Source organism: Eublepharis macularius, chromosome 5, assembly GCF_028583425.1.
Source record: "Eublepharis macularius isolate TG4126 chromosome 5, MPM_Emac_v1.0, whole genome shotgun sequence".
Lineage (NCBI taxonomy): Eukaryota > Metazoa > Chordata > Lepidosauria > Squamata > Eublepharidae > Eublepharis > Eublepharis macularius.
Window position 1 is genome coordinate 41511872 of NC_072794.1, and position 24024 is coordinate 41535895.

General features: G+C 41.2%; 1 protein-coding gene across 2 annotated transcripts in view; it reads right to left on the reverse strand.

The window, feature by feature from the left end:
* DENND1B (DENN domain containing 1B) overlaps positions 1–24024 on the reverse strand; it is a 250847-nt gene that overhangs the window by 123332 nt on the left and 103491 nt on the right. For both annotated transcript variants that reach the window (XM_054980351.1, XM_054980350.1), the window contains exons 5-6: positions 22351–22464; positions 3765–3834 (exon numbers count right to left, since the gene is read on the reverse strand). In XM_054980351.1, the coding sequence (XP_054836326.1) occupies positions 3765–3834; positions 22351–22464 (184 nt within the window). The remainder of the gene's footprint in view (positions 1–3764; positions 3835–22350; positions 22465–24024) is intronic.

Here is a 24024-nt window from a genome sequence, read left to right on the forward strand (position 1 = left end):
GTTACACTACGTTTAGGGATCCCATTCCCTCTTTGGGGACCCCCTGCTCCCAGCCACCGCCCCTACCACCTCTCACCTGGCCAGTATGGAGAAAAGCGTGGGAATGGGATGCAAATCTCCCAGAGGGTGCTCCCGCGTGTCCTGCCTTGATAAAACTAGAGCAGTGTAGTGCAATGGTTACAGTGTCTGACTAGAACAGGGGAAACCAGTCTCAACTTTGTCATGAAGCTCACTGCATGACCCTCCCCCCCCCCCGAGATGAAGGTTGAGATAAAAACGTAAACTAAGAAGAATGTACAGACCATGAGTGCAAAAAAGAAACAAACATAAATGATCAAATAAATGAATACATTGCAAATGTCTATACTAGGATGAAGGCAACAAAGATATTTTGCTAACTTGTACATTTTTCTGTGTACTCTGTGGCTCAGAAAGGGTCACAGTTCAGTAGCAGACCATCTACTAGTAGAGAAGTAAATTAATGCAGTTGGAAAAAAGGCCTCCCACAAACTTAGTGTAGCCCTGAAAATGGCCCCCTACCTTGACACAGCTGACCTGGCCACCTGGATCCATGGCATGGTAACATTCAAACTAGATGCAAAACTGAATAATCAGGAGTGCTCTCTTACATAGGTAATAGGGTCTTGTTGCAAGGAAATGGTTAAAGAGCTACATTGATAAAGGTATTGGGACAGTAGGCTATATTAAAGTTTACTGTCTGTTAAAGTTGTTTTTTATGTCATGTCAAATTGCTGTTTTGTTTCAACATTGTTTCAGCTCTGAATCAGTTTTCAGCTTGTTTTCAAATTGTTCAGTAATCTATACAGAATTGAATGTTCCAGCTGTTGTATGTATTGAATGGCAATCTGTAATCTGCTTTCCTTCTTAATGAGAAAGACAGACTATAAATAATGCAACTAACAAACAAATAAATGGATAAATAAATAAATAAAGCTTCTGCTAGAAACACAGAAGGTCCCGGTTTGAGGCCCAGCATTTCCAGTTAAAAAGATCAGATTGCAGATGCTGTGAAAGACCTCTACATGTGACCTTGGAAAGCAGCTGCCAGTCAGAATAGTCAATAATGACCTTGCTAAAACAATGGATGGGCAGTGCAATCCTAAGGAGAGGGTGGAAAGTGCACAGAAAGAGGACTAAGGATTATGTGGGCACAACTTGCACTTACGCATGTGTAACCCTCCCTTCTGCCAGCGGGCGATGAGCCGTGCTACCATGGACGGGCTGTCACCCATGGCCATGCTGGGTGGCCGAACGAACGTGTGAGGAGTAAGTCCCTGCGCTAGCATGGGAGGGGGCAAGGCGAGGGGCAGGCCATGAGTTGCCCCAGGCCCAGGAACACCTCCTGCAATGGCAAAAAGTTACGCCTAGAAATAAGGCGTCATAGCCCATAGGCGCCCATTGAATGGGAGAGATCAGGCCCCTCACCTGGTGCCCCGCCCCGCTCATGAAGCCCGAAGGAGCATAGGATGGCAACTAATGCAGGGACCAATCCGTGTGTGGCCACGTGGTGAATGAGCCCCCCTCCGCACACCCCATCAGCGGCCCAGAAACCCCACAAAACCTCTGGTTGGGCCACCCTTGAACCCAGGTAAGTGAGGAGGTGGCCAGAGGTTCTGCCCAGCAGCCCCTTGTCATGAGGACTTAGCACAAGGTGGGTGAGTGGGTGCTCACAGTGGTGAGGCATGAGTGCACCAGGGGGACTCAGGGAAAATCAGGAGCAATTGCAATCGCTCATGGGAATAAGCAAAGTCCAGAATGTCAGACTCACAACAATCACCCAAATTCCCTTGCAGGTTATCTGACTCTGGAGTCCCAGCTCCGGAAGGGGTGAGGGAGCACCAACAGTAAGGAGGAGTTAGGACAGCGGCCACCCCGGCTCACTAAATGGTGCAAGATCTGGTGTGGGGGGGTGGATGACAGCCCCCCAGAGCAGTTTCTCTGCTCCTGCAAGCCATCAGTCCACTCTGGGGGGCATCACATCGGGACCAGAGTATGGCTCTTGAGGTCTAACCTGCATTCTGCTCACATCTTTGTGATGCAGTGATGTGTTCAAATGGAGCCACCACAAGTGCGTGGGCGTCTGTCCCTCCTATCACCTCCAATAGGCCTTCTGGCCTCTCATGTGTTTTCCAATAGGCATTCCTGTCACTCATTGGAGAACACACACCCCCACCTCTCGGGGACCTGGAGGCTGATCCCAAGTGCTGCAGGTTGCGAATGCGCTCCTCGTCAGGTCCTGCAGCCTTTCTAGGCTCACTTTTCAGGGAGGGGGTACATCTTCCTTGGGGCAGCAGAGGCAATGGTGGTGGAATTTGCGAGCGAGCAGAGTTTCTGCCGCAAGCCTGCCCCTAGTTGGGAATGGGGTTGGATTGTGGATGGGTGAACACCCCATCTGCACCATCATTGTCCCACCCCCCAGGGCAGACCTCCTCTCTTGGCACGTGCCTCTGTTGGGGTGCGGTAAGCCCGATCATGGAAGTCTTTCCCTGTGGAGCAAGGGCATGGCAACTGGGGACAGGATACACAGTCCGGGACTAGCTACACCTTCCCCTGCCAACAATGGTGCTATCAATGGCTGCTGCCCTGCAATTGGTTGATCCTGGCGCTGCTGCCTGGGCAACGATGGTGCGTTCACCCCTGGCTGCGCCTTGCCAGTCTTGGCTGGTTGGCCCAGCTCTCCCACGAAATTCATTAGGGAGCAGACAACTGGCGCTACATTTACAATGACGCACAGCCGTAGGCACGAAACAGAGGTCTTAGGATTGCACACTCACTCAAGATAAATCAACTTCATGTACACTTCATATACATGAAGTGCATGTAGGTACATTCCTTTAAACAGATTTCAGATTGGGATCTAGTTAGTGCTATTTTTTAACGTACATTTTAGATCTATGAGCAAAAGAAAAAAATGCATCTGGATGTGTTGCCCATACTGCACTTCAAGTTGTTTTGTGGGAAGATCTGAATAAGTTTATTCCACAACTGTTTTATACAACATTTGCGTAATTTTATTTATCATAATCATATTAATTTTACATTTTTAATTAGTTTTGTTCCCCACAAGATATTCAGACAATAATAATTACATTTTTTTCTCATTTTAGGTCCATTTTGTGCAGGGTCAGGAATTTTGGATTTATTAGCTATACTGATAGAGAGCTTTGTATAAAAAAATACCACTGAGGAATGCCCTAGGGCTGAAACGCATTTGGTTCTGGTTCTATATATACGGAGATAAAATGTATTAACATACCTGTCTATGTGAGAGCTTACTATGTGTATACCAGGGTATGGGACTTATATCTTGAACCACACTGTTGATGTTTTTAATCGTACTTTTGCATGTTCATTCGTTAAATTACATTATATACCAGTGTTTTATTCATTTTATTATGTTTGTAGTTATATTTAATTCACTTCTTTTGTCCCAACATCCTTAGTTGCCCTTCTTCTGCAGGGTTGTGTTTTTTCTTCCCTCTTTTGTTGTCCTATTTGTACACATCTTAAATCTACAATTTCTGCATCTATATAGTTAATAACAAATATATTGGTGCATTAGCCATGTACTATAATTTCTAGGCACACAATTTTCTTAACGCTGCTGCAAAATTTTAAATGTAGGTATAAGGTACAAAATAAATTTAGAAATTAGGGTTCAGGACCATTGAAAAGTTTGATTATTGGCATTGTTACTAACAAAAGCATACTTAAGAGTAAAGAGAAACATAAAATAAAATTACCTGTTCTTTTGCTAAATAATCTGCCAGTGTATTTAACAGTTTGTAATAAACCTCAAACCACGGCAAGTAGCTGGAATAGGGAAAAAAAGCTGCATAAGAAACACCACCATTAAATGAAAATTACTTCATTGCATTACACTTTAATTAAGAACATTTCAAAAGAAACATTTCAAAAGAAACATTTCAAAAGAAAAAGATGATCTTCACCTAGTCCTCCAAACATTTTACACCACAGTAAAAGAAAGTATCTCTTTTCCTGATACTTTGAAGAATCATTGCAAGTCGCTAAAAACAATACTGAATAAGAAGCAGCACTGGAATGACCCTCTATATCACAGTACCTTACATGAATATCCATAAACATCTATAAATATTTATAAATATAAATCTATAAATATCTATAAATTCTATCATAGTGTAGCACAGTTTAGTCACAGATTGCTTTGTTTGGAAAAAGTCCAAAATTGAGCTGTGTGGCTCCTCCCCCTGAAGAGTGAGATTGCTGATCCCATGTTCACCTGCCTATCTAGTCAGAACAGGAAGGTAATAAAATGATACTGATTAATGTGCACGTGCATTACGATCAAATGAGCTCAAGAATTCTCCATACTGAAAAACTTCACACACCCTTCCCCTTCAGAAGGTCCAAATCACCTCAGAATTTGTCAAGTTCAAGCATAGGCTGGGAAAGTTTGATATATGCACTAAGATGAGGGGGACACTTCTTTCACAACATCAGCCTAATCATGAAAAATGAAGCCTGAAAAGTTAACACATGTAAATTCAACAGTATTTCCTACTGAAAGGACAGGAACACAAAAAAGTAAAAGAGAGAGACTGCCCTTGAGATCCACAGCATGGCATAGGCTAATAAATTTGCAGAACTGTCTTAAGCCATGACCACAGACTCACCTGTGGGCTCAGTTTGTGGTCCAAGGGGGGGGGGTGCAGGGGTGCAGGGATGGCAGCTGCCATTGCATGGGACCTGGTGGACTGCCTCTGGGTGGGCTGGGCAACGGCGGCTTCTTTCGGGCTGCTGGCAGAAGGGACAAGGTGCAGAGGGACAAGCCAGGTGGGGGCTGTCCAGGCATGCTCACTCCCTGATGATGGGAGCTTCACACAGAGGTGTGTGCCCATGTGGAATCCCACAGCCTGTTATCCCTTGGTGCCCCCCCCCTTCAGCAGGTGGATTGAAGGAGTGAGGAGGTCATCAGCTGGCAGGTGGGTTGGTTGATGCTTGGGTCCAAGCCCTATGCATGCCAAGGCTTCCTAAACTGCAGCCAATAAAGTTGCAGCTGTTTTAAATCCCAACAAGTTGACTGTCTTCTGTTGCTTTCCCCTTGCCCCTCCTCCCTCCTTCAACACTGGGCCAGCAACCTGCTCTATTAAAGACTAACTTGATAAATGGCACCACATCAGTGTTATCCAACATTTTGATACCTAAGTCATAGGGCTTTTAAAATCAGAAGCATCCTTTACTCTTACACTTTTCATTTACATTCTTTCTTTTGCTCCTAACTCCCAGAACAATGACAAAACACGCTACTTCTGACATTCAGTCTTTCCCTTTCCCTGCTCAGCCAAGTCTCCAGAACAGGATTCCCCACGTGCTTATCAACCTGCCACACCTTTTCCCCCCTCCCTCAGTATGTTGCTGTTGTTCATAAATAGGTGGGAGAGGGAAATCAGTCCTGATCTGTCAGGCATATAGTTGGTGCATCCAATATAGTGGCTGATTTTTCAAAACACAATATTAACCTCAGGATTCTAGTCTATTCCAGCACACAGCTTCCTAATAATTACTCCATAGCACATATGGTGTTCGCAGGTAAGTGCTCTACAACACTGTGTTACTCTGTAACATATAATGATGACAGAAAAGATTGCAATGTAACGGTCTTTAAAGTTTAAACTCTGGCCATTTCAGATACACAGATTTTTTACCCTATCCCAGAATGGTATGTTAAATTGTCAAACCTCAGCTAGTTTTGCCAAAACCTTTTTTTCTTCTCATTTGTAACAAAACAGAAAACGAGACATCATATTCAAAAAGAAAGCTTGCTGAAGCACACACTTCCATCTGTATCCCTTGAAAGAACATTTGATACTTCTCATTTATTAAAAACATACCACCTCGATGGGACTGGATGTCTCCACAGCCTAGACACAAGAGACTTACTTCAGAGATTACCAGACACACACAACAGAGAAAACGAAAAAGTCCAGTCACTTCCACACTATAATGGTTTTCCTTTCACAGCTGGAAGGTTCCAGCACCAGCTTCCCCTAGCCTAAAACGATTAAACCACAAATCTGGACGATTGTCTAAAAGATCATATTGAACCAAAACTTTGCATTTGAAAAATAAAGTATTTATCATAACAATAAACACCATCCAAGATGTTGAAATTTCCAGCAAATTACAGTGTATAAGGATAGTGTTAACAGTACAAAAGTTATACAAAAGTCATTTTCTGGTAATACACACTTGCTTAAAGGGGGGGGGGGCTGCTAACGTCCACCCACTGAAAAAAGTAGCCCTATTATATAGCACCATTGTTCCTAACAACTCATGCATGCAAGACAGAGTTCACAGCCCTACAGAAGTAACTTTGCCTTTCCTTGCCCCATAAATATTCTTTTGAAGTACATCACTTACCACTGTATAGAAATGCAACATGTGCATCAGCATGCAGAGGAGGGTAGCTGTAATTTAAGAATGTTAAATGCGTATATGAAACCAAACTTCAGCAGAGGCCAGGAGAATTCCCTATCCTCCCTACCCCTCTTGAACCTGAAAAATATTGTGAGAGGAAAGAAGGAGTCTTAATCTCCAACCTTCAGCTTCCTCACAAAATTGACACATATCAAACTCACACCGGTAACATGAGTCATGCTGCAATCCTAAAAATACTATCCTGGGAATAGCCCCACTGAATAAAAAGAGATTTACTTCTGGGTAACCTGTTTAGGATTGCACTCACAGCTATACAGTAAGGATACAAAAAAGGCCAAATAGAATGCGAGTCCCTTTGTGCTGGCACTGTACAAAGTTTGAGAAACCTTATGAGTGCAATAATCCTATAAATGCTGAGCCGTAAAACAGGCTGTCTCTCCTAATTTCAGTGGTTCTAAGATTGCTTTGACAAATTTCCTGCCTGCCATGTAAAGCACAAAATCCGTAAAATAACATCTGCAAAATCAATCATGGATGTGGAAGTGTGATGCTTTTAAAATGCATTAGATCCTACCAAAAATGTGGTCCTTACCTGTCATATAAACAACAGCACCCGATATTTCACTGCTAATTAAAAACGTATTTAGCATATTCTTTTAATCCAGGGAGCCACCAGGCAGGCGCTCAAGCTTTCATTCAAAGCCATTCCTCAGCTTTGTTGCACTAAGTAGTCTTCCACCTCGCTTGCGCTTCCACTCCAGTTCTGATAAAGCTTTTATATTCACAAGTCAAAGGTTAAATAAAGGAAAGGAAATGTTTTCTGTCAAACAGTCAGGTAACCACTAACAGTCCTGAACTATCAGCAGGAATCTAACTTTTAGTAATCAAATAAAACTAAGGAAACCGCCTTTCCGTAGCTAAATGTCTAATGTCTAGGGGCTACTTTTCTGTCTGGAAAATTGACACAAAATGTGTAAAATTGAAACATTCTGCTTCGGAGGGATTTGCCGTAAGGAAGGAGGGAGGGAAGAAAGCTTCAAGCCCTGTCTGAGATGAAGAACTACAAAGGCTCCCCAAATAAACCTGTCTACCTTATTAGAACATTTCATTTAGAAATCTAAGTGACAATTTTACAGTCATAAAATTTCATTAATCAAATCTGAGGCTGAACATTTTAATGATGCCTGTCTGCGTTTCTCAGGATGCATAAGGTCAACTAGAAACATAGACAGGAGTTTAACTGAATGAACCCCCATCAAAGCATTTCCAAACTTTCTATTAAAGTCATTTAAGGAGATTTATTCCTTAACTTCTATGTGAGAGAATACTACAAAAATTGATCTCCTAAAATTGTACCATTTTAAACTATGAGACATCAAAGATTTTTGCCACTGGATTTTTCAAACATACTATCATTAAAAGGGGAAAGTAACATTTTAAAAGTGTAATGTGTACCACTAGCACAGATGAACATGCGTGCACATGCACAAAAAAATGGAGTTAAAAATAGCAAGACATCCTTTTCAGTCTAAATTCTGAAATGCATGTTAAATAAAAGATTCTGAGGAAGGCTAAACAGCACCCAGAATCCAGATTGTGAGGTACATGGAATTTTAAAGTGTCACATTGTAAAAACAAGGCATGGAAAGTTTCAGCAAACTCTCAGACTTTATTGTGATGTTGTCAATTCCCCGTTTGTTTGCAATACTTTCAGGTTTTCGCATCTGGTCCCAGGAACATCAAAATGGCTCACATCTCATTTTTCTTCAAACTAAAACTCTACAATCCTTGGAACATTTTCCTGGGAGTAAGCAGGACTGAACAGACCCGAGTAGGATTCTGAGTAGACCTGCATAGGATTGTTCTCAAGAAATATTAAATGTACATAATGGCAGTGACTTATTTTACTTTGTTGTACAAGATCAGGGGATGTTACAGCTGGCACATGGCCAGTACCATAAGTGGCAGCCTTGCATATTCTTCCCGCTTTAACATTTAGTAAGGTACAATGAGTTGGACTACTGCATCATGCTGCAACATACCAAAAAACCTGCAATCAATAGGAATGAAGAAACGCACAATGTGATGACATTGTCACAATTTTTGCTTTACATCACATTCAGACTTCACATCAAACCTATATTTGTGAATGGCATGAACATAGTTTGCTGTTGTGCTCGCATGCCCTCCTCTGTGGATTGTGGGTTGGGGCCATGTACATATAATAGACATTTTCCTGCAAATTTTGGGGATCACTCCCCCTCCTCCAAAGTTTGCAGAAAAATTGGAAACCTGGATGAAAATAGAGGAGTGGATGAAATCACCCCAAACAAAGAAGCGTTTGCATGTTTACACACAACACATATTGTTGGCGCTGCCACTACCGCCCCTTTATCTGAGAAGGGGACTAAAAGCCGCTCACTGTGAGGCCAAGCATCAGGTAGGTCATGCGCAGTAGAGGCAGCATTGATACTTCTCCCTCATCTTCCAGCAGACCCACACCTAAGTGTCCTGCTTGTCAAGCTGAAATGCCAAGCACCTCCACAGAGTCAGAAGAGGTTGCATCACCATGATAGGCTCAGGGCAAAGGAAAGTGTGATGCAGAGCGGCTAAGGGGAACTCATTGCTTGTGTGGAGCCTGCAGCAAGGAAATGGGTGGGTGGGTGGGCAGGCTGAACAGTGATAAGAGGAGGGGATGGGTGAGAACGGCAAGGTGAGGGTAGGTGGGCTGCATGGCAAGGAGAGGGGTGAGTGGCAGGGAGAGTGGTGAGGAGAGGGGTAGAGGAGGTCAGATTGAGGAAAGAGGGGTGGCAGGAAGGAAAAGGGGAGGTGCACACCAAAATTAGAGGGGGAAGAAGAGCACGGAAGAAAAAAAAATAGGAAGTGGTTGTGGCAGAGGGAGGAAAAGATAGATAAAGGTGGCTGAGGGGTGTCAGAAGCCAGAGGACAAAGCAGGGGCCAGCGAGGGAATTTCACCACGAGTTTCTGTGGGTCTCCGCTTGTATATACATAAAAAGGGCAACACATATCAATAACTATGTTGAAAGTGGATAGATGAGATAAAATGGGCAAGTGTTGAACGCGGATGATAGTACACTATGGTTCTACTACCTTCAGCAGCAGCACTTAGTTAACTAAAACCTATTATTTATTTATTTATGTATTTATTTACATTTATATTCCACCTTTCTCACTAGGACTCAAGGCAGAATGCATGTATGACAGAACTATTCAAACAGTAAGCAACTGATAAGTTTTTTATAACATTTAAATGATAACAACATTTGAATCTAACAGCTAAGATTACTAGTAAAACAGTTATTTAGTGAATTGGCAAACAGATTACAAAATGTAGCATTTGAGTCTAACAGTAAAGATTACTAGTAAAACAATATAATGCAGTAGGGCTAGGACTGAAGAATGAAGAAAAACACATTATGCCTAACAGAGGTAACAGATCAGCTTGGGAAGTGACATCCTAGCTCAGCTCCCTCTACAAGAATACCCTCTTGAACAATTCCGTTTTGCACATTTTATTAGGTGATAGAAGAGTGGGGGCCTTCCTAATAGGCTCAGGCACACTGTTCCATAATGCAACCACAGACAATACCCATTGCCTATTCTACTTGTTTCTACGGTGGCATCTTCAAAAGGTTTTGCTCTGATGAACAAAACTGTTTTAGCAGAACATTGTAGGAGAGGCAATCCTGCAAGTATGTCAGTCCAATGCCATTAAAGGCTTTGAATGTTATAGTTAGAACTTTGAATTGAGCACAGTAACTGATTAGTAACCAACTGAGTGTCTGCAAAGTGGAAGTGATATGCAGAGTTCACTTAGCACCCAGGAGTAGTCAGGCCATGATGTTCTTCACCGCTGGAGTTTCCAAGTTGTCTTTGAGGGCAGACCAATATATACAGTACATTATAGTAGTCTAGCCTCAAGGTAACCATAGCATGGATTCACATGGCCAGGTCACCTGAATCAAGCTAAGTAGAGTTGGTAAAAGGCCTTTTTAACAGCTGCATTCAGGTTGCTTCTCCTGCAATAAAGCTGTAACCAGAATCATCCCTAGACTCTTAACCGAATCAGTGAGAGACAACTGGACCCCATCAAAAGTGAGGAGCCCCATGTCCTTCAGGGCCTTGACCTTCCCAATCAAGCATTACCTTCATCTTGCTGGTATTCAGTTTTAACTTGTTTACTCTTAGTCATTCAACTGCAGCAGTCAGGCAACAGTTCAGAGACTCTGTAGCATTACCAGCCAATTTGGATAAAGAAATGTAGAGCGGGATATTATCTGTTTATTGACAGCATGCCTTTCATGGCACAATCAAACTTTTAAATTGTAAATACATAGTATCTCACAACAGCTAGTGGGCAAAAACACATGGGAACAAAAGGCTATGCTAGAAGGAATGTGGAAAACATGGTTGAATTTACATGCAACTGTTGTTCATTGTGTGTTCTGTGCAAGCACACATGGGAATAACACAGGCCAGCCACAAATGTTCTAAAGCTCCTGACAGTGCAAGGCACTCTCCCATTCTTTTTGTACAGTTTCCCACTCAACATACCTATAAAAGGGACAAGAGCACCTACCTCAGTTCATAGAGACCATTGCTGGAGAAGGTGCTACCAAAGGAAGACCAGAGCTCACACAGAGAAAAGAGGGAAGGATGTATGCCTGCACAGAAGAACATTTGATAATCAACAGTTACAGGTCAGTGCAATCATGTTTTCATTCTCATGTCTTCTGTGCAGTTTTACAAGGGAGACTGGCAAGCTAATTTACCAAGACGGTGGTTGCAAAGCTCTTAACAGAAATGATTTTACACGACTACTTGGCCTACTGCTGAATCTTCTCAGGAATTCATGCTGATTGCAGAACTTTTAACAAACATCAAGGGAGTGGACCAAGCAGCTGTTTTACAAATATCCATAAGAGAGACCCCACAACTGAAAGCAAACGAAGAGGCTTGGGATCTTGTGAAGTGATTCATGACCTGGAGGGGGTAGGAGAACCCAAGTTCTCTGTAGCGTTCATGAATAAATAACATCTTGAAATTGTTTGAGATGAGATTTTACTACCCTTCTTGAGTCCAGAAAAGCTATGAATAGGTTATTGTCCTTTCTAAACTGGCACGTCCTTTGAAACTAAAAGGAATGAGCACGTTTAATGTCCAGTGTGTAATGTATTTGTTTTATTACCCTTTGGTGTAGGGAACAATATGAGAAGAACATCTTGATTGAAGTGGAAGAATGAAGCAACTTTAGGAAGGAAAGGAAGGCTGGTCATGCAGTAGGATGTTCTCAATATGAAATAAGAAAAGAGAGGGTCTGTTCATCAAAGGGCTTGAATCTCATTTACTCTCCTGGCCAGTTGACAACTACCCAGAAGGCCATTTGGGCTGAAAAGAGTTGTAGACAGCAGGTGACCATTGGCTCAAATGGTATGGACATGAGTTTGGAATGACTAAAAAAAGATTCCATTGTAGAGCTGAGTGACTGGAGGGTGGATAAAGTTAGCCAATCCTTTGAGGAAAGACAGAGATCCCAGTTGAGCAAATTTAGATTTTCCTTTTTATGGACTAGAACATTTTGTGCGCCTACTTATGTAATACCATTTTCTACCTCTATGCAACTTGACTCTATTCTCAGGTGCCATTAGAGTATTTTACTGTATCATGCAAAGGATGAACACTGGAGCAAAATAGTCAAGCAAAAGAAACATGAATGTATACTAGTTGCTGTGAATGCTGAGGCCAATCATTGTGAAGTGCCTGCTGTTTGTAGTTGGGTAAAAGGATAACCCAAGTTACTATATATGTTTACCAAGCAAGCTTGCTGCAAGTAAGATGCACCTGTAATCATTATGCACTATGCCACACTTATAGGTTGATAAGGGAAATCTCTTTCTGAACTGTTCATGCCAAATGTAGCCATAGAATAGAACAGGCTAGATAAGAAAAGCCAGCTGCAACTGGGAGAATCTGAATAGTTACTCTCAGAAAGAAAAAGGACACTGGCTGAACCTTGGTCTGGATAGCGAGACACAGGAGAGGGGAGCTGACAAAAGAAGGAATACAGAAGAGGAGTGGGTGGTAAACCACTCAGTCGAAAGAAATAAGCTTGCTTCAACTTAATTAGATTAGCAGAACTTTCCAAGGTTATGAGGAGCATCAAGCAACAGATGTGGGGTACCAAAAGTAGCTTCAAACACATTCCGAAGGAGGGGATATTGCTCCCCTCCCACTGTACCCAAAAGGAACAATCTTTGCCTGTAAAGCACAAGGTTGCTGAAGCAACACTTAGACGCCCTTGGTAAAAATTACACTGTCAAAAGGGCAGGAAATAATGTGAACTCTATGAATGGGAAAGTGTGAGAAAGGAAAGAGATGTTCCCCGAAGAGATATAAAACAATGCACTAAGGTGATAAGCAATGCTAATTGGGAAATATTGTAATTGTGTTGCTGTCCAGAATCATTCTTCCAATAAGGGACCACTAGATCATTGGAGGTGGTCACCTACGTAAACCAATGGGGGTCACAATTATGTTTGAGCCAATGAGACCCCCAACATTGTAATGAACCAAAGGGTATAAAATGTCTTGCACAGCTATTGTAGCTTCTATGAGCGTTGGACACAAGGGAATCTTCTACTCTGTGTAACTGATGCTCCTCCACGTTTAATAAACGTAGTAGACTTGCTTCATTCACAGGACTCTGTGTCTGTCTCTTCTTGGAATTGGCTGAGGGACATTCAAACCACTGATTGTGTGGAACACTTTTATGGGAACATGGCAGGCTGATATGGCAGTGGCAGTGACATGTTCTTTCACTGAAGAATTAACTAGGCCTGTGTCCTTCAGACTAACCAAGTAATTAAAAAATGGTGATATAGGGCAATAATGGGGTCGATTTCTATTTCAGTGGACCATGCAAGGACTCTTTCCTATTTAGATTGGTAGGACCTCCTGGTAGAAGGTTTTCCAGCTTCGGAGAAGATCAAATGAAGGGTTGAAGGGACCAGGACATAAGCCTCAGAGTGTGGAGATATCCCTGTGCAGAATCTCCCAATGACGCAGAAGGTTTGGGGCTAAGGGGAAAGAATCAGTTCTGTTCCCAGCCACATGAACTAGAGTGATGAACAAAATACACATTGGCCAATAAAGAGCAATGAGTATGGAAGATGTCTCATCCTGTAACTTTTTGCTGAGGGTTCAAGTCATTAGGGAAAGGAGAGGAAAAGCCTAGAACAGACTGTTTCATTAGGGCATTTGGAAGGGATGAGAGGGCCCTCCCTGCCCTTGAACAAAAATTTCCATTTCTTGTTAAGGGATGGGGCAAATAGATCGATCAAGAGAATTCCTCATTTCAAGAAAGGGGAGGGAAAATGTGTTGGATACCAACTATTTGCAGTTCTCCTGAAGCAAACAGCTTAAAGTATCTGCCAGAACACTGTCCCTTCCTGCCACGTAGATGACCTGGAGATCCACCTCATGTTCAATTATCCATTCTCAAAAGCAAGAGGCTTCTGGGAGTACCAAAGAGACTGTGCCTCCCCTACCTGTTCAGCACTCTGGAGATGAAGGACCTGGCTGGCTTGAAGGGAGAGACGAATGAAGGTCCCTCCCCACGCCAGCCAGAGCCCTTTCCTCCCAAGTAGCAGCACACTGGAAGGAATGAGCCAGGCAGGCTTATGGGGGGGGGGCACCTGAAGCCCTATTCCCTTCTCAAACCAGACAGAGCCCTTAACTCCTGAGAAGAAGCACTATCAACCCTCCTGATACCAGCTTGCTTCTGATAAAAGTGAATAAACTGAAGTAATTCTGCAGCTTTGTACGCTGCCTTAACAAAACTATTTAAACGTGTTTTTTTGTTATATAGAGAAATTGTTCCACACTTGTGTTTTGCTTCTGACGAAGAGAACTATGGTTCTTGAAAGCTTATGCTACAGTAAAGTTGGTTAGTCTTAAAGGTGCTACTGGACTTGTTACTATTTTGCTACTACAGACTAATACAGCTAACTTCTCTGGTGTTTTGCTTTGTTACTTATCTTGGTTCATAGAAGGTAGGGATGTAAATGCTTTAAACAAATTATTAAATATAAGTAAGTATGTGGTTTTATAGCCTCTTCTGGCAGCCATTTTGTGCTTGTGCCCACTGCCCTCTGTCAAGATTCCACAGGTGCCCACAGGCGCATCCATATATTCTTATGGATTTAGGGTAAAATATAAAAAATGGGAATTCTAAGAAAGGTATTAGTCAAGGCTCTAAATAAAGATTCGTTAATGGTGCCCATCACTAAAGCCTCTTCCAAAACTATTTTAATGAGACGTGCAATATGTGCTGTAGGGTCCTGATCTATAGCGGCGTAACTAGATGTATTCGCTAATTGCCGCTCAACTTCAGCTAAGTATGTTGTCGTGTTCAAAATAACCACACCTCCTCCCTTATCCGCTGGTTTAATTATTATGGATGGATGGTCATTCAAAGATTTAAGGGCCTCCTTCTCATATTTAGTTAAATTATGCCAAATGTGTCTATTAGTACTCTCTAAATGGGAAAGGTCTTTACATACGAATATATACCTCCCTCCTGGCTGTCCTATTATATCTGGTAGCAGTTTAGTTTTGGAGCCTCTGGCCATTCATCTTGACTCTTTTCTATAACCGGTGGTGATTCAGACTCCTGTATACATACAGGACACGAGAGACTTCATAGGGAAAGTAGAAGGTTTAGCCATTGAAGATTGTGTTGGTTACTATGGATGTTTCTTCTCTTTATACGTCCATACCCAACAAGGGAGCTAGAGAAGTTGTACAGTCAGCACTTAGTTCTCACCCCATTCAGTCAACCCCTTCGGAATTTTTTACTTCAATTGTTTGATTTGATGGTAGAAAAGAATTATTTTCGTTTTGCCGATCGCTTTTTCTACCAAGTCAAGGGGGTGGCTATGGAACGTGCTACCGCACCTAGCATGACCAACCTCTATATGGCACATTTAGAAAGGAATTTTGTTTACAATCAGGACGTCAATCCTTATTTTGATTCTGTCTTTTTATACTGCAGATTTATATATGATTTATTTATTATTTTAAATAATTCGGCATGTGTGGATGACATTAGAACATGGATGAACTCCATAGATGAACACATCAAATTTACTTGGCAATCAGACAGGTCTTGCATCAATTTTTTGGACATCACAGTGTATAGACAGACAGACAACATCCTTGGTGTTAAACCCTATAAGAAGAGTACTGACCATAATTCTTATTTGAATTTTAGTTCATTTCATCCTCAGTTGTTAAAAAAATATTCCCTATTGCCAACTTTTATGGTTACAACGCAATGCAGCCAATAAGGTGGAGTATGATAGCGAGGCCAAAAGTATGCTACAAGCCTTTTATAATCGTGGCTATCCTAGGAACATCTTGGTCTAAGCAAAGAAACGTTCGGATATAGTCAAGAGGAGGGTGTCAGGGCTTACGGCAGCTGCCACTGGGCGGGGCACCGGTATGTCCAGCCCTGACGTCAAAGGGGTGTCAGGGATGCTGCAGGACCCTGCTCTGTGGAAGGAGGGGCGGTATACCTCACCCAGACTCCCTCTCAGTCCACTCGCTGGCCTGCTCAACCTGTGCCACTCATCTCCTTTGATCTCCACCATCTCCTCCTCCATCAACTTCCCTCCTCGCCTCCACTCTCACTCTGCTCCAACTCCACTCCATCACTCCTACTCAACTCACCACCAACACTCTCCTGAGTCAGCTTTTACAGGGTTTCCTTTAGCTGCCTCCGCCCTTCCTTCCAAGCTCCTTCCCTCTCCTGATGCTGCCCAGCTGTGTCTGCTCTCAGGTGTTCCTTCTCTTTCACTAATTCCTCCTGGCCTCCCTTGCCTCTCTAGCAGGGTGGGACTGAATGTGAATGTGTCCCAGCTGAGGCTTCCTCCAGGCGTGCCTCCTTTTCTTCCTCCCCCCTTCTCCTTCAGTCTTTCCTGCAGGAAAGGGCTGGCAGGGCCTTTCCAGGTGAGGTGCCGCCCCAGCTGGCATCTGGGCTGCCTTTCCCTTGGGGCTAGGTGTGGCTGCACTTCCCTGGCCTTGCTCCTGAGGTGCTACCCCAGCTGGCATCTGGGCTGCCTGTCCATTGATGCTGGGCATGGCTGAGCTTCCCTGGCCTTGCTCAAGAGGTGCCACCCTAGCCAGCATCTGGGCTGCCTGTCCCTTGGTGCTGGGCGTGGCTGCCCTTCCCAGGCTGGCTTCTCCCTCTGGCTCTTCCCCTCCCACACTTGCTGCTGGCTGTGTTGCCTTTCCTGGAGCCTCTGGGTCCCCTGACTCTGCTGCTGGAGTGCGGTGACTGTTCCATCCCAGACAACTGCCTGTAGAAGCAGCTGGGCCATTGTCTCCCAGGAGTCTCCCGTCCTTTTCTCCAGGTAAGTCCGGGGGCTGGGTTGCAGACCCCGGACATAGGGACCTTTTTGAATCTAAGGGTAAGTTCCCCATTAAACAAATTCAATGGGCTATAGACTTTACTCCTCAGGCGTATAATATTAAGAAGACCATCCTTAAATATTGGTCAATACTCAGGGGGATTGAAGGCTGTGAATCTCTTCCTGTTATTAGATTTAAGAGAACTAAAAATCTAAAAGATCTGTTAGTACACTCGGACTTTGGTTCGAAACGCTCATCGTCCTCGCTCCCCCTGGGCCATCATAGATGTGGACACCGCAGCCTTTGTCCACGACCATTAACTGGGAGGTGTATTCTCCTCCCCAATAGCTATATAGAAGTTTGGTTGAGACATTTTACCACTTGCCAATCTTCAGGGGTATATTTAATGATATGCAAATATAATTTATTCTATGTTGGGAGCACCGCTAGACAATTCAGGATTCAACTTTTAGAACATGTGTCCCATATATGTACTCGTAACATTGAGGCCCCTCTTGTGGAACATTTCATTGAGTGCCAACACACGGAAGATGATTTCCAATATACAGTATTATTTTCTGGCTGTGATGTCCCACAATGCAAGCTACAGAAGGTTTTATTACAGCATGAGGTTCGCTGGATACACACTCTTTTTTCCTTGAAGCCCAGGGGTCTTAAGAGTGAGATGGATTTATCGTGTTTTCTATGAATTTTAAATGTGCAAATTCTATTTTTGTAATTATTTATCAGTGGACTTGTGAATATATATTTATTAATGGACTTTTGTACAGAATTATTTTTATATTGCATATTTATTACTATGTTCATTGAAAATAGTAATGCTGGTTGTCAATGTTTATTTAATTGAGGTATGTTACTTTAAGAGATTCTTCAGCTGCTTTGGTTGAAAGTGTTTGTTCACACGCTCGGTCGCCATTATGGACCTTTGATTCTTTGGTGCTGTGTTAGTTTATAAGAATATATGTGGTGTTATATTGATATTTTCACTTTTGATATGGTGTATGAATTTGTACCTTAATGTATTTATTTTACGTCAGTGGTTTATGCTCTGCCGCCTCTGAGGAAGTTTCCAAGAAACATCAGGAACCTTGCCGGCCCTGAATGTTGGGCGGGAAGACTCCGTATGTTGGGCATTTCCCACTTCAACAGACCACTCATAAGGACTTAAAAGACTGAGGAATGAAATACTGATTCTCAGCATCATCAATTTTTGTTTAATTATTGATGGATTGTTTCCTCATGTCAGTCCTTTATTGTATTTAATGTACCTATTTGTTTATGACATTTGGGTCCAGGAATTTTTATGTATTTTTGATTGATTTTCTGACTATTCTGACTAACTTACTTTGAATGTTGCTCATTGTGACCTTCACTGTACCTACTTTCACAGAAGATACAATATATTTCATTTGCCTTAATTGTTTGCCTTCATTTGTGGTTATCCACTCCTGTTCAGCCCTGTATCTATATTGAAGGCGCCTCTCTTGTTGTTTGCTACCACATACAGACATGGGCATGAATTGAAATACAAATGAAATTTCATGACAAATTCTGCTGATTTGTGTTTCGCGGGGCCGCAGTTTTCACGAAATTCACGACTTTTGGGGGCGATTCATGAATGATTCATGATGCTGGACAGGCTGGCGCTGATCCATTGATTCCCCAGGCAACATAGGCCCGGAATGTCTGCAGATCTTTTGCTGCCATTGGAAACCACAATCTTAGCCCACATAACCTTGATAGGCAGCTCTCCCTGCCAAATGGAGAGCTTCCATTCTGGACATTTCGTGTCCATCTTTAATCACAAAAGGGGAGAAAAGAGGAGATGGCAGAGGGAAGCTGTATGTATTATCTTGCTCTCAATACATTGTTTTCTACTTATGTAATACCATTTTCTGCATTGCTTAACATATGGTGTCTAATATTTTATGCATTGTTTCAGATTACTCTTAGTCCTATTACACTGCTTATTGATTGCATTGATTTACACTGTAATTCACTGCAGTCTCAGTGAGAAAGACAAACTATAAGCAAATAAATGAATATATTCATTGTCAGCCTTTTCAAGAATTTTTACAGTAGAAAAGTATCATATACATTTAAATATAAAACAATATGTTTTCACATACTGATTCACACAACTGTCGTCTGCCATAATCCCCTATTTTTAGATTATATTTAATTTGCTTTTCACTTTTTTTCTTTGTGCAGTTTTCACCTTTTTGGAGCTAGTCTAGAGCACATTAAATGCATCAGTATTTGCTATTTCAAAAAAAACCCCAGCAATCAGCCCTCTAAACCTGAAATAAATGTACCTTGCACTCAAATTGTCTTTTCACTATATCCTCAAAAGTAAAAGATTACTGTGTTCCAACGTATACATACAATCTCAAAAATAGCTGGCCTGGTAAGTATTTAGTATTGCATTGTAAATTTGAAACTGTCATAAAGGAAGAAATAATATGGCACTGCTCTTATTAGGGCTTGGTGAAAAATTATAGCTTGCCATTTTTTATTTGAGCAGCTACTTCTGCAGAATAACAGACCAAAACTTAAACATTCAATTAAATCGGGCAAACAAAGCACCATAAAAACAAAAAATCAGTTCAATGCTCCATCTAGTCTAATACTGGAACCAAGTACATGCATTTCAAAAGTTGTCATTTCATTTCATAATTTTAGAAAGGGCTTAATCACTGTTTTCACAAATTTTGGGAGTGTTGATATAGTTTCATAAATTTGTTTCAGGAAAAAAATTTGTCTTCAGAAATGTTGGTTATCCATCCCATTATTTCCTATGGGCAAATAATCTTGACTTTTTAAACCAAAAGGCACCAAACTGCAGGGACATTTCAAGGTGGGGGTGTCTAATTTTACAGACTCTGAAGAACGTGCCCCCAGAGATCCTTGCTTCCACTGTTTCCTATGGCAAAAAATACCCATCATTAAGATGCCCCTAACTGCCTTACTCCCTATTGACAAAAATTACAGCCAGCACAGAACTTCTCCCACTAGTGCTAACAGCCTGGCCAAGCAAAAAAATTTACAGGTTCTGGAAACCTAAGACTAAGTACTCATATTGGTCCACACAAAATCCACAAACAAAATTACACAAAATAGTACAAGCCAACGATTGCTTCATTAGCCATGGCCAGCTCTTCTGATCTCTCTCTTGAATCAGAATGGGTAGGTGAGCTATTTTGTTTCCCTTCCTCCTGTTTTCCAGCAAACACATAAAGGAGGGGAGGGGAGCACAGCAGAAAAGGCCTTCTCTTAATATTTCTGAAATACCCAGGAGATGGATTTAGGAAATACTGAAATATCAGAATATCTTGTTTTATGCTAGGTGTTTCCAAACCAAAACTAAGCAGGAAATTTTGGAAAGTTTTCAGATTGGAACTATCAGAATGCACATCCCTAACTGGAACCTGCATGCAACTCACAGACACTTACCAAGAAGTGGCAATTTCTGCTGATTTTCCCCTTTTTCACTGCTGTCCACCGAGCTCTTAAAATCTGAGGTTGTTGAGGGTCTGCAGACCCTTAGGAATACCATCCAGAGAAAAGTGAAGATCAGTGGAGAGAGGGCAAATTAGCAGAAATTGCTACCCCTTCTTGCAAAAGAGCACTTTTCAGATCTCATGATTGAACCCAGACCTCTGATTCCAAAATCTATCCTTCTTCCCCCATGATGATATCAACCAGAGAACTCGGTACCTAGCAGTGAGAACAGCGCAGCGCATAGAAATCCTTTGCTTTGTTGAGTATGACTACCATGCCTCAAAGCCTCTCAGAACATATTCCACTCCTTTCCTTATCATATGCAAGACAGGTTGCACAAACATTTGTTTTTAGGGGCTTTTACAGGCAACCAGGCACTCCTTTAAAGTGGTAAAATGTTCCTTTCATTTGGCTTTTAATTAAGCAGTTTATTGTGGTCATGCTGTTTATGTTTTAATATCTATTTTAGAGCAAACTGATGACAAGGTAACATTCACTGTGAAAATCCACAGTTGTAATAACATTTTTAATCACCATGGCCTGTGGTGTTTTGTTGTTTATAGCACTTCTGTTTACCATTAAGTGTTCACCTAATTCTGGTACAGTTGAACCGTACTAGCAAATGAGTCACTTCCTACAGTTCCACACTCCTAAAAAAAATTCAACCCAACTTTCCTCACTACTGTTTCAGTATACAAGCCTTTTTCAATGTCAACATTCAGCCCAGAAGTACATTTTTGCTCTGTGCACACGCACATGAGCACAGAGGTGTAAAATTCCCACCAGAAACTGCAGAAGGTAATGCATATAGTTGCCTGTGTTGTAAAATACTCCAAAAATGCAGGGAAATGAAGGAAAAGATTCAGTCACAAGTGACAGAATATTCATGCTAATCTTTTAAAAAGACATCTGGTAAGAAAAAAAAAACCCTCTACTGGTGCAAGGGAGGGGTAAATGGTAGTTACAGTGGATGACTGAGCAAAGCATAAAGAACCCCCCTATATGTGTGTTCTGTTGTTACTGTGAATGCTTTTGTATTCATAGCCAAAGCACAATGAAAAAGTTTTGCCATGTGGAAACAAACTCACAGTATTTATTCTAGAATAAACTTTTGTGGACTAGAGCCCACTTCATCAGATGCAGGAAGAGGGTCTTCCCCAGACAGACACATACCTAGCTTTTTAAGAAAACACTGTAAACAGCATGGTCAAAGGTCCGCAAAATGCAGGAAATACAGGATGAGATGTAATTATGTCACATTCAAAGGAAATCTACAAAGTACAGAGAGCATTCTGATGAATAAAGTCAGATGAAAAGATCTAGTGCAATAAAACATATGTAGAATTACAATTTGTTACTTTTTATGCAGGAATTTTGCCACATTATTATTTGACCTCACTGCACCATTTGAAGTACATCTGTCATAAGAGCGCTATAACAGAAATACATGTTACATTTATTTTGATTCAAGGCACGTACACAGTAAAGTGATAATGCAAGCAGACCTCATGGCTGAGGTTCAGATGAATATATACTTTGAACATATACTTTGTTATGATGCAACTTTCCCTTTCTTTTTTTTAGGGTCAGTCTGAAGCAGATTTCTCCTAATTAGCACTAGAACATCACTTCATTATCTTAGGACATTTTCATTTGCAACTTCTGTGTCAAGTTTTCTCCTTTAAAGAAAAAAGTTATAAAAGAACTTGTATAACCTGCCAAGCCAGGGAAACTGCACGACATTTGTAAAACACCTCATTAAAATATCTTTCCTTATTTGAAAAAAAGTTTGTAACTGTAGAAATATTGCCATTATGATGGCAGCAGACAAGTACATATCTTCAAAGATTTTCATTTAAGAGGGGACAATTATTGTAGAACATACCAACAATTATCAAAGAAAAAGAGGTTACACCTGAGAAAGAAAATACCAATTTACGATGAAGTGCTACTCACCTTAGAATGCACAGACACACTTTGCCTCCTGATGTTAACCGGCAAAATCCAAACCTCTGTTTACTTTCAATGTCAGTAAGTACAAAGGTGAAATGCTGCCCAACTTGGGTCACCCTAGAAACATACAAACTATATTACTGTTTAAAAAGTATATAACTACACTTAAAATTTGCTTGTATACACTTAAATTACTTGGGAGAAAGCATGTAATAGGCATCTGGCATTGTTTTTGACAAAGAACCCCAAGTCAGACCTAGGGCAACCACAATAATTCTATAGTCTCCTCTGCATTTGGAAATGTAAAACTTTATATACACCAAAAACATTTACAAATATAGTCTTCTTTCTGTGTTTTAAGACTTACTACAAATGACTCAAGGTATTATTGCAATAGCAGCTTTTAAAATTACATAGTACCAAGAATTTGAGCTATATTCTGTTTGCTGATACCCATTTTAGTCAGCCAATCAAGACTGTTGAAACAAAATAATCGTGCCCTCCCAGGTTCTAGTATCACCCCAGCCACTCATCTAGCCTACTGGTTCTCCAATGTCTAGATACAAGTTATCTGTTGGGTCTGGCCTCATCTAGGTGCCTTCCAAGTAACTTGCACTCTCTAGCCTCTTACACTCTGCCTTTTCCCTCCAAGCCATGCCCTCCTGTGCATTCTGCTATTGTTTTCAAGTGCTAGTCTCAATTCCACTTCAACATTCCGAACTCTTGACTGAGAGTTTTGTTTCCCACCCTGCTAAAATTCATATATTAAGAAAAATGGAAAATGCTATATTGTAAGCAAATTTTGATCTATTTATATGTCCTATATTGTAAGCAAATTTTGATCTATTTATATATCTTATAGCTAAAGTGCAATCTGAATACTGAACCTGCAAAGGACACGACCAATACTCAGGATTCTGGACTCATATTTTCTGACATTTACAGGAAGACAAGTTTTAAAAAAACACATGCACAGGAGTCTGATATATCTGATGTGTTTATGGTCTCTTGGGACCTACACCAACTCTATAGTTCCATGGAGGGCTGAATTATACATTATAATTGATGAAGAGTATCAAAATATTTCTATTTAGCTTTAAAATGCAGATCTGTGCTATAGTGATTCTTCCTCTTCATGATGACAGAGAATCCCACATGAACACACATCTTGGGAGATAGTTTTGAACATTCTTGTTATTTTCACGGAATAAAAGGTGTTAAATACGCTGCTGAAGAACAAAATGAATTAGATTTCCATGATATTTTAATTGTTGTTTTTATGCCTTTGTATGTATTTTAGCTCTGGTTTTAATTATTTTAATGAGGCGTTTTTAGTTGGTTTTAATGGTTTTTAAATGTGATTTTTATCATGTATGCTTTAATTTGCTAACCACCTTGGTGGCCTTTGTGAGGGCAGAAAGGCAAGATATACGTTTTGTAAAATAAATAAAATAAATAACATTACTGTATCTCAAATTCAAATTTGTTCAGAAAAAAAAATCTCCTTCTTGTCTCATTGAGCCAAAGGCAAATGTACACATACATGTTTGAGCATTCACTCCCTGCCTGATATCTTTGTATATACGCAGCGTCTGCGATATGTATTGCTATATAATTTTAGTAGAAATAATAAATCATTAAACATTGAAGAATGTGTGTAAATACCCATGATGGTAC